The sequence below is a fragment of the Schistocerca serialis genome, chromosome 4, assembly GCF_023864345.2.
Source record: "Schistocerca serialis cubense isolate TAMUIC-IGC-003099 chromosome 4, iqSchSeri2.2, whole genome shotgun sequence".
Lineage (NCBI taxonomy): Eukaryota > Metazoa > Arthropoda > Insecta > Orthoptera > Acrididae > Schistocerca > Schistocerca serialis.
In genome coordinates, this window is record NC_064641.1 from 857,036,990 (window position 1) to 857,050,876 (window position 13,887).

The following is a 13,887-nucleotide window of genomic DNA, read 5'->3' on the forward strand; positions in this document are numbered from 1 at the left end:
TGTGTATTAGAAACCCCTTTACCGTCCCACATAGGGGAAACAATGAATTGATAAAATATTAGATGGTTACATGGTTGATAATGTTATTAATATTCATCTTTTGATTACCAATGCCTTGAGTTGTGACAGGTAGTGGGTTGCTTAGAAATAAGTACTGTTTGTGTCAAGGCTCTATGTTTACTGATTAATAACCAATACACCATGCAACTGGTGGTAATTTTTATGCTTCTCTCGCCTCCTCATTTTTGATTGTCATGTGCATCACATGAATGTAGGGGACTATGCAAGAACTGCACTTTTCTGTTATGGGTGGGACTTAATGGAGGCTGTTTGCCTGTGCATTCATCAGACCAATATAGTGCTGTGTATATCTGTGTTGCATGGATGACCATGGAGAGAGCTAGTGTAGTGTAAGTTAGTAGAATTTGTGGTTGTATTGTTACGATAGAGTATAGAATGCAAAGAAGGGAGAGCTTAAGGTGCTGCACATCCCCATTGACAGTCACATATCCTCAGGCCATAAAAGTGCAAATACGTTTGGAAATAAAAATGCAACATTGGCAAAATATCTAATAATATGGATCTGTATGCCATAGCCCATCTTCTCTTTGCTGGTGATGACACTTTTCTTCCATTACAAGGATTTGAGCCAGATGTGTGTGGGATGAGTACCGGTCAACTAGTTTTGGTTAGCAACCTCAGCTGTGGGATGTAATAAGTGTCATTTACAGAAATTTAATGTCGTACATCACAGTTACTCTCTCAAGAGGTTTATGAGGCTTTTTCTTCTGCTAATATGTCACATCCCGTGCATCACAGATCACTGCAATTTTTCCTTAACTTTATATTTGACAAATATATTCTGATGTGAACTGTGTAAACTTGTGAGAAAAAGACACTGGATAAACTTGTTCTGGTATATTGCATAATGACATCAAACACCATCTCCGATTATCATCGTAACTTCTGTTACACATTACAACTTGCAAGTTTTGTTTTCTATTTGATGTCATCTGACAACAAGGCTTTGTTACATGTTTCATCTGGCTGATCTGTGTCTACAGTGTAAGGGCAGTACATACCATTAAACTAGAACAACATGTGAGTTACAGAATGCATTTTGTTCTCCTAATCCTGGGAGGTGTGTTAGTCCAATTGCTTGCCTACGGGTGTGTTTACCTGGAAAACTGCCCCCTGCTTATCGCAAGCTCATTGATGGCCCATTATAAAAATGTTTTCCTGGTCTGTTAATATATTATAATTTCATTTATGAAAATGACATTGAGAGGAAGCAGGCATTTGTTTAAGGAACCCTTTCTGACTTACATCTGTGCAACTTACAGATTGTGTTCTGCTGTTGCAACCTTTTAATGCCATGATTTTGGTTTCTTCTGATGTAAATTCAGTTCTTCTCTTATTGACATTAATCTGTTAATGCCCTACATTCAGTTATTATTTATTTATTTTCTGGACTTTTGGGAATGAATGGAAGGAACTCATAAATGAGGCTATTGAAAAAATAAATTGCAAATATAAAGTTTTACGTTTTTTCAGAACTATATTTACAAAAAGAAGATTAAACAATCATTGAAAGTTAAGTGAAACCTCCACATGAACTGTCAATAGTGTGCAGTTCGGTATGTGTAGTTATAGTTTCTAGTAGATGATCTGCTCGGTTTGGTGACTTGCAGTGAAGTATATTTCTAAAAGCATTCTTAAATTCAGTGTTTTTCCATGCATATATGAGTGGATTTATGCATGAGTTGGCCATACCCATTGAAAATGCTGCTTTGTAAACCACAAAGGATGTGTATGACTTCGCACCAACAACACGGCAACAGATGACTGTGAAGTAGGGTAGCCAACAGATGGAGAAAGAGCCCAAGACTAAAAGAACAACCTGTGAAAGAAAAAACTAAATACATAAATAAATAAAAATAAAGGAAGGAGAGAGAACAGTTCAGTAAATAAGAACCACAAAAGTTAGTTAAGATGGTGATTGTATTAAATGATATAGAGTGCAAAAAGCAATTGCAGCTAGATTAAACATATTTTTGTGCAAATGAAACAGCAGTGTACATACTCACCTGGACAGATTTCCAATCTGACTGAGAGTTAGTAACGTTCCTAAGTCTTCTGGCTTGTTCTGAAGCTTCCTTCCATATTCGCCAGTAAAGTACCAACATTGCTACAAGTACCAGAACAAATGCTGGTGTGATGATGCATATGATGTAGGCTTTTGGTAGCACATTGTCAACCAAACACTCCTTGTCCTCACTGTATTTATTCCAATAGCTGGGCATTGTTGATACTATGGCAGAAAGTATCCAGCCAACTCCGACTATCACTAATGCTTTCCTGTAAACAGAACGAAATTTCAGGAAATAATAATAGTAAAGAGTGTGCTAACATGATTAAGTTCACAAAGTGGAAAATAAATTAAACACCCCCCTCCCCTACCCCCCCCCCCCCCCCTCTCTCTCTCTCTCTCTCTCTCTCTCTCTCTCTCTCTCTCTCTCTCTCTCTCTCTCTCTCTCTCTCTCTCTCTCTCTCTCCCCCTCTCCCCCTCTCCCCCCCCCCTCCCTCCCTCCCCATCTATCTAGAATGCTTGGAGCATTAAAAACCATTGTAATTTTTCTCTACTTTTTATTAAACCATTCACTGCTGCAGACATGCTCTTTGCATTCTGTGCTAAGGTGGCTTTTGTTTTGACTGTACTGTTTGTAGAGAGACAATGTCATGGCTGATATAAAATACTTACCATCCGTGTTTTCCAAAATTGTTTGATGAAAAAATTTGATTTTTGCGCATCTTACAGTGTGATACTTTCACTCACTTAAGAACTGAATTTCTTTTTGTTATCCATCATACTTATTGTGCTGCATCAAATTAAGTAAAACATTGCATGAAAGTTTAGAGTTTACAGAGGTAAAAGTGCATTGCATGAACTTTGCGTATGGTTAATTTTAGGTCATGCATTACAGTGAGTGAAATTTAGATAACATTTGGAAATTTTATTTACAATTGTCAGCAGGAGGATATCACATTGCATACTCAAGTTACTGGCTTTTATATCCGAAGGATGTTCACCTGCAACATGCCCATTCACATCCATGTGCATCACAAATCGCATGGTCATAACAGTCATCATATCTCATAAATGATTCAGTATATTGAAACAAGGTTTTTTTTGCAGATGATAGTATGTAATGATGTACATATGTTGTCAAAAATACTGTTGTATTCACTGTGATATGAAAGTAACTTGTCCGCAGTAGTGGGAGGTCTGTGGCTCAGGACATATTGAGACATCCATTGCACTGTAGAAAACCCAAATGGTGAATATACATGCCCATAGTACGTGGGGAATGATGTAGCAAGTCATGTATATGCGTCCACAGCAACAAAAGGATTAATCAAGTCTTGAAACTTATTGGACTAGTAGGATGTATGGATCAGCTGAAAGATTAACTATCCACCTACTGTTGAATGATGATGTCTAGATAATCTGCAAAAAGTTTAACATAGTGAAATTGCCAGGTTCAAATGGTTACAGGTTGCAGTAGTTAAGCAGAGAATATGAGAAAGATATAATGACTCTTAGAAAGTGTAGATTGTGATGTTCCAGGCATCGAGAGCAAGTGTACAGAAAATAGTGTTTGCTTGTCCGCCATATATATTAATATGTATAAAAAGGAAAAGCCATTTCAGAAAATGGTTGTATTCGCAGACTGAGATGCTAACCAGTACTTTCGTTCGCAAGGCACAACTCCCAGTATAGTCACTGATATATTTTGTAGCCACCACAAAAATTGTGGTGCACTTGATGAAGTTTCCTTTATGGATTGTTACAGTTAAACATGTTTTGGCACACATTGTTTTTCAAACTTCAGAGATTTTGTGAAATGCTCCTTTTGCTTATGTCAGTCACACATTTTAATTTATATTGTAACATTTGCCTTGTTGTTCAAAGGCTTTGTATGTAATTCCTAAATCAGACCGTCACCAATATCACAGTACCATACCTTACTTTGACAACTACAAGATGTGACATGTTAAATTATTTTTGAGCCAGAATTGTTTCATATTGATGCATTCCTTTCATTGTGCATTGGACAGCAGTAATGTGCTAGAGATATACATTACTGTTTGATGTGGCTTTACATTCCATCTCTGCTGTAGGATTTTTCATGTAGTATGGTCTCCAGAAATATGCATATATGCTACTCTTTCATTGTTTTACTATAGCAGCCTACCCACCTCCACCATCTTCTATTTTTTTTTTTTTTAAATCCAGGAAAGAACTTCATTGGTTATCTACTATTCATTAGACTGGCTATGTACACCACAAGCCTCCATTTCTTTTTGATTGGAGTTGCAGTCCTGTATTCCACTTCATTTGGGTCCCTGCCCCTTTTGTTTGTCGTTTCTGTCCCTCCCAGTAATTTTCAACTTGCATCTCTCCATTGCTTGTTGAACAACCTGTAGTATTTGATTTGTTTTAACGGTTCAGTTTCCAAGTCTCGTAGCTGAAGTCAAAATGGGTGACACACATTGATTATAAACTTTACTTTTCAGTGACATTGCAATAGTTCTGAAAACTATTTAGCGTATTAAACATACTGAGGATCATTTTTACTCTTCCCCTTATTTATTTTTCTGTCCCTGTAGCCATGGTTTTCTGTTACCCTAAATACAAATGCTAATTCACTCATTCTGACATCACTGTAGGTTCGTACTATTTTCTTTTTGATATGCTCACTATACTTTGTTACTCTTATTGTAATTAACCATATTTTAAAACTTATTAAGTATCTCAATTTGCTATTGAAGTGTATCTTGACTTTGAGAGAAATTGCAAAATATTATCACTAAAATGTAAGTGCTCAGATACACTGTCTGGAAAAAAAGTAAAGCACTTAAAAAGGTAGGAGGGAACTAATTGAAACATACTGGGTGGAGATACTATGTGATGCTATTTCTCGATTATAATGTCGAGTCAAATTGACAAAAAACTTTGCACTAAGAGCCCACTTATCATTGTGACATTACATTCCCACTGGTCCAGGTACAGGCACCGATTTTGTTGAGAATGGTGTCGAAACCAATGTATCCTCTCCTGACAAGCTGGACCACAGCTGCCATAACTTGCCCTCGATATGCTGAGTACCGGCATTGGGACAGAGTTGGTGTTAGAGCCTCAACTTGGTTCCAAATTTCCTCTGATGAAATATAATGGAAGTCCTTCATTGATTATACTTGTTTTGTTACTGCCCTAGGTTTAATCAGTGCCTTGTTTCCCAAGGACTGTTAAGTCAGATTTAACTGAAAATGGGGCAAAAGGCAAAGAAATGAAAAGAAAAGACAGAGATGGAATAGAAGCGATAGATGCAGAAAAGAACAAAACAGCAGATAAGAAAAAGCAAAATGAGCAAAATAAGTGAATTAAAAAGAAGGGAATGTAAACATATAGTGAGTGTAGGGAGAGGTGGTGAACAGATTGCAATATCCGGATGGAGATATGGGATAACTCTGAGGATGGCAGAAAAAAGTAAAGAGCAGGAGGGAGAGGGATGAGAGCATCAGAGGAAAGGAAAAATAACTAGCCAACAGCAGGCGATGTTAATGGAAGTTGAGGCAATGTGGATTACTGGAACCAAGTAGAACATGTTCATACCTATTATAGTTTGTGGCTTTACTGGTCCCAGGAAAATAATCCAAATTACCCAAATACTGCAGCAGAAACAAAGATAATTTTGCTTATTATTTGTATTGCACATTACTAGTGTAAAATTTGTAGCTTCTAGTCATTCTTACTTAGTTGTCCCAAAGCCCCTTCAACCATTTCTAATGTCTCATGTTTTCAAAACTGTTCTGTAGTTGGCATTTGCTTTTTGATATCCGCCTTTCCCTCATTGTCTATTCACTGAGGCTTCTGGTAATTTGTCACATCACTGTAAAGTCTGTTTTCTTCAGATACTTGCCTTTATTTCTTGCAGGGAATATAACTCCACAGGTCCCAAGAGATAGTTAATCCCATGAAGTCTGCAATTGTGTGTGATGCACTATCATGTGATAAATTTCAATGTGGACCTTCATTTGATTGTGTTTTCATTCCATATTAGATAAGTTGATAGTTGTCAGTAATAGAGATTTCTGTTGGCCCACCCATTATAAATAAATTATGCGACGAGTAGTTACCCATACAATTATTTGTATTTCCTATGAGGATAAGGAGCTACTTTCCTGATCTGACAGAGAAGGCAATATTAATAGTAACCTCAGACTGTTTGCAGATGATGCAATTATCAGGAATGAAGTAGTGCCTGAAAGAACTATAGAAATATTCAGTCAAATCTTGGTAAGATTTCAAAGTGGTGCAAAGATTGATAACTGGTTATACAGTCAGAGATATAAAATTGTGCACTTCGCAAAACACCAGATCGTAGTGCTGTGTGAACATCATATCAGTGAACTCACACAAATATGCAGATGTGACAGTTTGAAGGAATATGAAAGGGAGTGACCATGTAGACTCAGTAGTATGTACAGCGGGTGGCAGAGTTTGTAGATTGATTGCATTTTCCTAGCGTCCTACCAGTGAATTAGAAGAGATTGTGTACAAAACAATTGTGTGGCCCTTCCTAAAATATTGATAAATATCCCAGCTTCAAGACAGGCACCAACTATCCTGAGGATGCTAAAATGAGTATTAAGTGACAAATGTAAGCACGTACTAAAGTACAACAACCTAATATATATCACTCCCATAGAGACTGTAAAGGCAAGATTACATTGATTGCTTAAGAAATTTTTCTTCCCCTGCTCCATACATGGATGGGAAGGGAAGACATTTTCATAAGAGATAATTCTGCCATCCACTTTGTTGTGGCTTGCTTAGTATAGAAGTAGATGTAGCAGTTGCTTCATTCCATTTTTTTTCCCCTGTCTTTACTTTAATGATATAATTTTACATATTCTGGAAACCTGAGATTCAGCTCTGCAATCATTTCTGTCCAGTAAGCTTATTCTGTTACACTGTTAACAATACATTTCAGTGTTTCAGTGGTTGAATTCATACAGACTACCATTGTTGACAAGCTCACGGATTATTATTATTTGTCTATCCTTCCATGGTGCTTCTCTGTCACACCAGTTTAAAGTGTGTTGATTTCACATTAAGACACATACTAATTTTATAACTGTTTCCTTCTTGTACATAGTCTCTCTTGAACTTCTTGTACATAGTCTCTCTTGAACACTATACAGTCATGATCACAGCTGGATTAAATGTCACTTGTTTTGTTCTTTTCTTTAGGAGTTTACCTTTGTGTAATGTGTCATTATTAAGTACAATTTAAAATTTTTTAGCACTTGGTATATAAGGTCAGAGTCAGTATAGCAGTTAACCATTATCAGTACGCCTACTATCCCCCAGGTGCACATATGCCATCAACGGCTCAAAATCAACTTCATCTTTCCAGGTGTACTATTTTTTTCTTTTTTCTGACAGTGTGTTTTAAAAAGAAACAGAGGTAACTAGGGTAACAGGCTGAATAAATTGTAATTACATTAGTACTCCATAATGAGCCATTGAAGACTTTCGGTCCCTTACACCAACAGATGCTCAGAAAAATAAGATTTCATTTTCAGCTATATTTCGATTGACATTTAGTTGCATTCATATACTCTACATTCATTATGAAAGCTATGATGTGGAACATGTCAACTTAAGAGAAAAATTACAAAAATTGTTGAATTTTATCATGTTGAATTAAACTCATAGAAATATTAGGCTTGTCCTTCATTAGAACCCATATTGCAGATACACAGCCCATTCATATTAATGTGATAATTGCCTATATTAAACGTCAGTGTGCAGTAACCACTCGCAGTTGAGAATATATAAAGCATGTTGGAGTAATGCGGAAAACAGTGCAGTTGTTGGAAATAGTGATTTATCTAATCTCCAAAAGACATGAACATTGGCTTTCAGGCCAAGGGTGGAAGAATTTTTTAAACAACAAAGTTCGTAAATTGGTTGCATGCTGCTGTGCTCAAAGTATTCCCTGTATGGAAAAATGGCACTATCCAAAAGCAGCACTGAGGCAGTTGTGGTACACCAGGGGCTGTAGATGACAGGGGTGAATGATGGCTGCAGAGGTTTGTACAGGTGAATAGATGTGTAACTGTTGAGCTACTGACTGCCCAGATGAACCAAGGGCCTACCAACAATGCCTCCTCAATGTTTGTTCACTGAACATTGTGTATGAGCTTCAACAGGCCCTGCATCCATTCACCTATGCTGACAGCACTTCTTAGGCAATGAACACTGGAATTTGCACCACAGCTGGACATTCACCCAGTCCCACAGGTGACCTTCTAAACTAATCATGTTTTATGCCCCATCAGACAAATGGCTGTTGGCATTTGTGGTGTGAAACATTTGAAAGCCAACACCCTGCAACAATGTTTGGAAGGGTCCAGGCCAAAAAGAGAGCATTATGTTCTGGGGAATGTGTTCATGGCATTCCCTGGGTGATCTTGCCATTCTGAAAGGTACAATGGATCAGCGTAATATGCATTTATCCTTTAGGATCATGTCTACTCCTAAATGCCGTTTGCCTTTCCTTGAGACAATGGCATCTACCAGCAGGACAATGTAACATGTCGCACAGGTCACAGTGTATGTGCATGGTTCAGTGTGTACCAGGATGATTTTACCCTATTCCCCTGGCCATAAACACTCTGGATTTAAACATAGTCTATAATCTGTGGGACCACTTAGACTGGGCTGTTTGCGCCATGGATCCTCAGCCAAGAAACCTAGTGCAGCTGGCCACGACACTGGGATCAGTGTGAATCCAAATCCCTGTTAATTCCTTCTGGAACCTCAATGACACTCTTCTTGCACATCTCGCTGCAGTCTGCGCTACAAAAGGTAGCTATTCAGGCTTTGACAGATGTTCACATTAATGTGACTGGACAGTATAATACCCACATGCAGCAAGACCTGTTAGATTATTCCTAGAAATATATGCCACTTGGGGATTGGGTAATGGTAGATGAGACAACAATATCTTCAGGTATTGCAATGCACTGAAGCAATTGGAGCATGGGAGGGGAAATACATTCCTTTGTCAAACTGACTACTGTGTTGGGTTGAAACTTCCATCTGTACCAGCATCGAATGCACGTGGCAGTTATTATGGACGTGGACATGTTATGAACCTCCATTACAGCACTGAAGTTAATTACTCTACTTTAGATTATTTCTTGTTTAATTTACATTCTTGTATCTATTATTAGAATGGTGTGTTAAGTGTCAGACTAGGTACTTGGAGGTCCAGAGATATCAATCAATCCTGGGACTTTTTTGGCACTTTCACATCTTTTGCCTCTGGCAATAATTTGCGTATGTGAAAGTGCCATGTTACACTGTGGTTTGGATTCCACTTTAAATTGTGTACCCGTATATCACTAGCTTGGTAAATCAGTTTGAAGGTCGAGAAAGTAAGGCCATACTATTTCCAATAGGACCATGCCTTAGTATAGCAGTGGTATTCAGCCCAACCTTTGGGTTGAGGACAGTTTTATTTTCTGATACATGCTATCAGTAGTACTCATTTAAGTAAAAAGCTAACATAATTCACTTGGTATTTATTCACCCCCCCCCTCCCCACCACCACCTCCTCCTCCTCCTCCTCCTCCTCCTCCTCCTCCTCCTCAACTGATATGTTTTATCAGCTTATACAGCATTTCAAATGGTAGAGGTCTGTAGCTGAAATCTATATCCTTGGGCCTCAGGGTTAAGCCCTAATCTTTCTTTAGCGTAGTATAGAGGGTCAGCAAGTAAACATATGTTAAAGTCAGCAGTAATAAATTGCTTTTGATCAGCAAACCTCATAATTTCCTGTCCCATTCAAATAAGTAATTGAGATATTGATATAGCAGCTGTTTACATAAAATTTCAGGAGCTTTTTTATTACAGTTTTCCTGACAAACAGTATGTAGAATGACAAATAAACTGTTCACTTTAAAGTGTGTCCTCTTAGAACATTTATATATGTACTTTTCTTTCAGCTTCTGCGAAATGTGTGATTCAATTCGTAATGTGTACTATATCAAACCATGTGTTAGAAAGCCATCTTGATACCTGACATGAATCTTACCATTTAAGAAATTATAAAAAATGTCGTATGAATAATTCTTGCAACTTACCTTGCTGTCATGTACGTTGAATAGTGTAGTGGATACACGATGGAAATATACCTGTCAATAGCGATTGCTATGAGATTATATATTGAAGAACTGGCTGGAAGTATGACTAGTATAAATCGCAATAAACAGATGTTCTTGGACTTGTTCAGTTCATCGATTATTGAGAATGCCATATGATATGGCAAAAATAGACCTACTAACAAGTCAGATATTGCCAAGTTCAGGATGAACTGGTTTGATAGTACACTTGACAGACGTCGACACCATAAAATTGCGCAGATGGTTACAATGTTCCCTGCTAAAATTGGAATCATGAGGGCTCCGTCAATAGTTGCCCATATCACTCTCTCTGGCAATCCAAATAGTATCTCGTCTTCAGTGTCTGTTGAATAGTTCCCTGAAAAGGTCTCATTGAAGAGTCCTGACATGTCAATCTCACACTCATATATAACACTAAAAGATCACTGGGAAAATGCACATTTTCTGATATAAAATAAGTGCTTCTTGTGTGAAGACATCTTTGCGCGAGCTTGATTCTTAGATCCCACGCATATGGTTTGCCTCCTCCTAAGCCATTGACTCACATAGCATTTTCTTTCATCATATGTCTTCCATAATGAATCTTACTTTTCACCATTTCACATTCACAAGAATTTCACTTCATGGACATTGTCACTGGATATAAGCTATTTTCATTGTCCCTGCTGCCGCTAATGTGGGATGTTTTGTTTAATCTGTGGAAAGAAATCATATTTAGTTTTATCTACAGCATCATGACACTATATTTATAACATTAATTTTGGCTGCATCCAACATATAGTAATGAACTAGAAGTGAAATGGGTAAAGTAATGAACTAGAAGTGAAATGGGTAAAGTGAAACTGCAAAGTATTTGGTCAAAATTTACATGATACTTGCTTATATTAATATTATCACTACAAATTCAGCATATGGTTTGAGAAGAGAAGTGACCAATATTTGTTGCTCCATTGTAGCAGATTTTTTATTATTTCAAACAGCTATTCAATTTTGTTCATATATTCTTGCATCACATTTATAATTAGTTTATATTATAGCTATATTTGAGACCAGTTTTGAATATGTGACAATGTCATTTGCATTAATATTTTTTAGTCTTTTGTGTTTGAATCATCATAAAATTTATTACTGCAAATTTTTTGTAACTTACTGCAAATGTGCCTCATTACCCACTGCTTTTAGGTACAGAACTATGTTTTAATTATAAGTAATATATAAATTAGTTACATCGTAAACTTGTTAATTTAGGAATCAGTATCCTCATGTCCCTTGTTGTGATGTAGTCCATATGAAAAAACCTATAAAACATCTTTCGGTAATGTGATGTCAGGATGGGTAGCAACATAAATTTCATTCAATGAATGTGACAACCATAACTCATAAATGCAAGCTGCCTCATTGTTTTCTAACTGCTTTTCTATGGAAACACTGTTAGCAATGTTCTTGAGTTAGTTTAAAAGTAAAATACGTGTTGAGGTATCTATCCAGTGTAGAAAAATTATATAAAGATTTAAGTAGTCTTCAGAAAATCCAGAAATGAAAACGGTTTATACAGTTGTTAGACCTCTCATACTCACCAGTGCTTAGTAATTCTGTGTGGATAATATATGAAGAGAATTGCTGTTTCGGGTACAGCTACTTTGACTCTAGCTTTGAAGGCAATATCTATCACTTATCAGTCTGGTGTAAATTACATAGGCAAACAACATAAACATTCAGAGAGCTGAGCTTGGTGATAAGAGTTAGAATATTTAATGATGTTTTGCATCTTGCACTGAATTTTCATTTTCTTTCCCATTTTTCTGCTAGGCAAGTTGTTAAAACTTAGACCCCCCACTATTGACCAGTGTTATCAGAAAAATACAAAGCTTCCTTCCATGCTGACTCTAGATAGCAGTGTCAATATGATAAGGTGCTATCAGTATCTAATAATAACACTGAAGTAGAGTATATGTATCTGCCGTAAATTCATAACAGTTTATATTCTTGATATATCTTATGCTCACTGAATAACATTGGCCTCTCACCAAATAGGATCTTCCACTAAGAAGCTATTAAAGTTGTAGATTTAATGGAGTCATAAATGTTCATATTATTGTAATAATTGTTTTCCTCTTCTTTCACTGTGTGACACTCAAACATTGCTTGAGGTAGCACTGATCTAATAAAAACCACAAAACATCTTTAGAATAGCTCATTCTTGTGTTTATCTCGTGCAATTGAATTTATATTTATCATTACATTAAACAAACAAATGTCTTCAGTGTGTACAAATTTTGGTATTGTAGAAGTCTTGTATTTCCCTGTTATACAGTTATTACATGTTGTAGAGGGACAGATTATGTATTTATTGAGTGGCGGTTACTTCATTGGCAACCAGCATCCATTATGTCATTTGGAACTTCATAATAAGGAAATGAGAATGAGCAGGGTTGAAGGGCACTTGCTTCCTAGCTATGTGTACATTTATCAATTCTCGTCCTTGTTTCTAGACAATTGACTGATGATTTTACATGGTCACTCGTCTGTAATGTTGTTTCATCTTCATGGAAAATGTTCTTTAGGCACTATCAATAAAACTGAATTACTAGTAGTGTGTTTTTAGGCACTGACATAAACTTTTAATACGAAAACTGTTCAGATGCTAAGGGTTGTACAGTGAACAGAAGAAGAGAATTTTGGGATTTGATAGCAGAGAAAAGGAAATAACAAATGGATTCAGGGACAGACTATAGTGGAAGGAGTAATTATGGCTAGTGAAAGTGAAATGGATCGTATATTCATCAAGGAGAAGCCTAAAGATAAGAAACAGGAGAAATATTTCCTTGTACCTCATTGACAGCACTGCCCAGACACATGCCACTGTTATCAAACAAATTATTTATAAAAGAAATTTCTCAGTCTCAATCAGCTTTGTGCCTGGAGAGAAGGCTTTGTGATAAGTAATAACTTTGTTTGGCTAGAACTCTTGAGTCATACTCTGGTTTCGTGGCTAGAGCTTTTTCATATATTTAGCCTGTTAAATCTTGTAAAGAAGATGAGCACAACAGTCAAACATTTGGCAGTCAACAGTTCCGTGCCATTAAGCATCTGACATACACAAGCTGAAATGACAGGTTTTCAAAAGACAGTGAGCTGCTCTGGAAGGTGATGAACTTCTATCACAAATGGCAGATTCTGTTGTAATAAATGTATGAGGCATGTTTAAAAACTAATGAGAATTTTTGTTGATTTTTAAGGTATTTTATTCATTGATGTACATTAATGTTAACCCCTTCATAATGCTCTCCATTTCATGATAAATTTATGCCAGCTTTCTTCTTTTCTCCTTTATCCTCGGAACACTTCTGGAACTTCATCTTTAGTATAGTTTGTAGCTCCCTCAACAACACATTTCTAATCTCATCTATGTTTGTAAAATGGTGTCACTTTAGGTTTTCTTTATTATGAGGAACATAGTCACATGGATCAATTCATAGCGAATATAGAAGCTGGGGCATCATTACACTTTTGCTTTTGGCCAAAATTTGCGAACAAGCAACAAAGTGCAATTCCCTTACCAATCCACCTCCACATTGCTTCACACAAATTGTGTTGGACTTGTAATTAGTAGTGCTTATTGATTGA

At 36.7% G+C, this 13,887-nt stretch overlaps 2 protein-coding genes across 2 annotated transcripts in view; one reads left to right on the plus strand and one right to left on the minus strand.

Moving 5' to 3' along the window:
- The window catches only part of LOC126473496 (serine/threonine-protein kinase SMG1), a 353,891-nt gene that overhangs the window by 245,916 nt on the left and 94,088 nt on the right, over positions 1-13,887 (plus strand). The window lies entirely within an intron of this gene.
- On the minus strand, positions 1,534-12,101 carry LOC126473495 (octopamine receptor 1). The gene is made up of 4 exons (XM_050100580.1): positions 11,838-12,101; positions 10,222-10,955; positions 2,088-2,358; positions 1,534-1,900 (listed from the first exon to the last, which is right to left on the minus strand). The coding sequence occupies exons 2-4, from the start codon at positions 10,647-10,649 to the stop codon at positions 1,595-1,597; spliced, it is 1,005 nt and encodes a 334-aa protein (XP_049956537.1). The 5' UTR covers positions 10,650-10,955; positions 11,838-12,101; the 3' UTR covers positions 1,534-1,594.

Coding starts and splice junctions, on each gene's coding strand:
- LOC126473495 (XM_050100580.1), bottom strand. CDS start 10,649: ATGTCAGGACTCTTCAATGAGACCTTTTCAGGGAACTATTCAACAGAC. Junction 2,359..10,221: donor TCAACGTACATGACAGCAAG/GTAAGTTGCAAG, acceptor TTCTGTTTACAG/GAAAGCATTAGTGATAGTCG. Junction 1,901..2,087: donor CAGATTGGAAATCTGTCCAG/GTGAGTATGTAC, acceptor TTTCTTTCACAG/GTTGTTCTTTTAGTCTTGGG.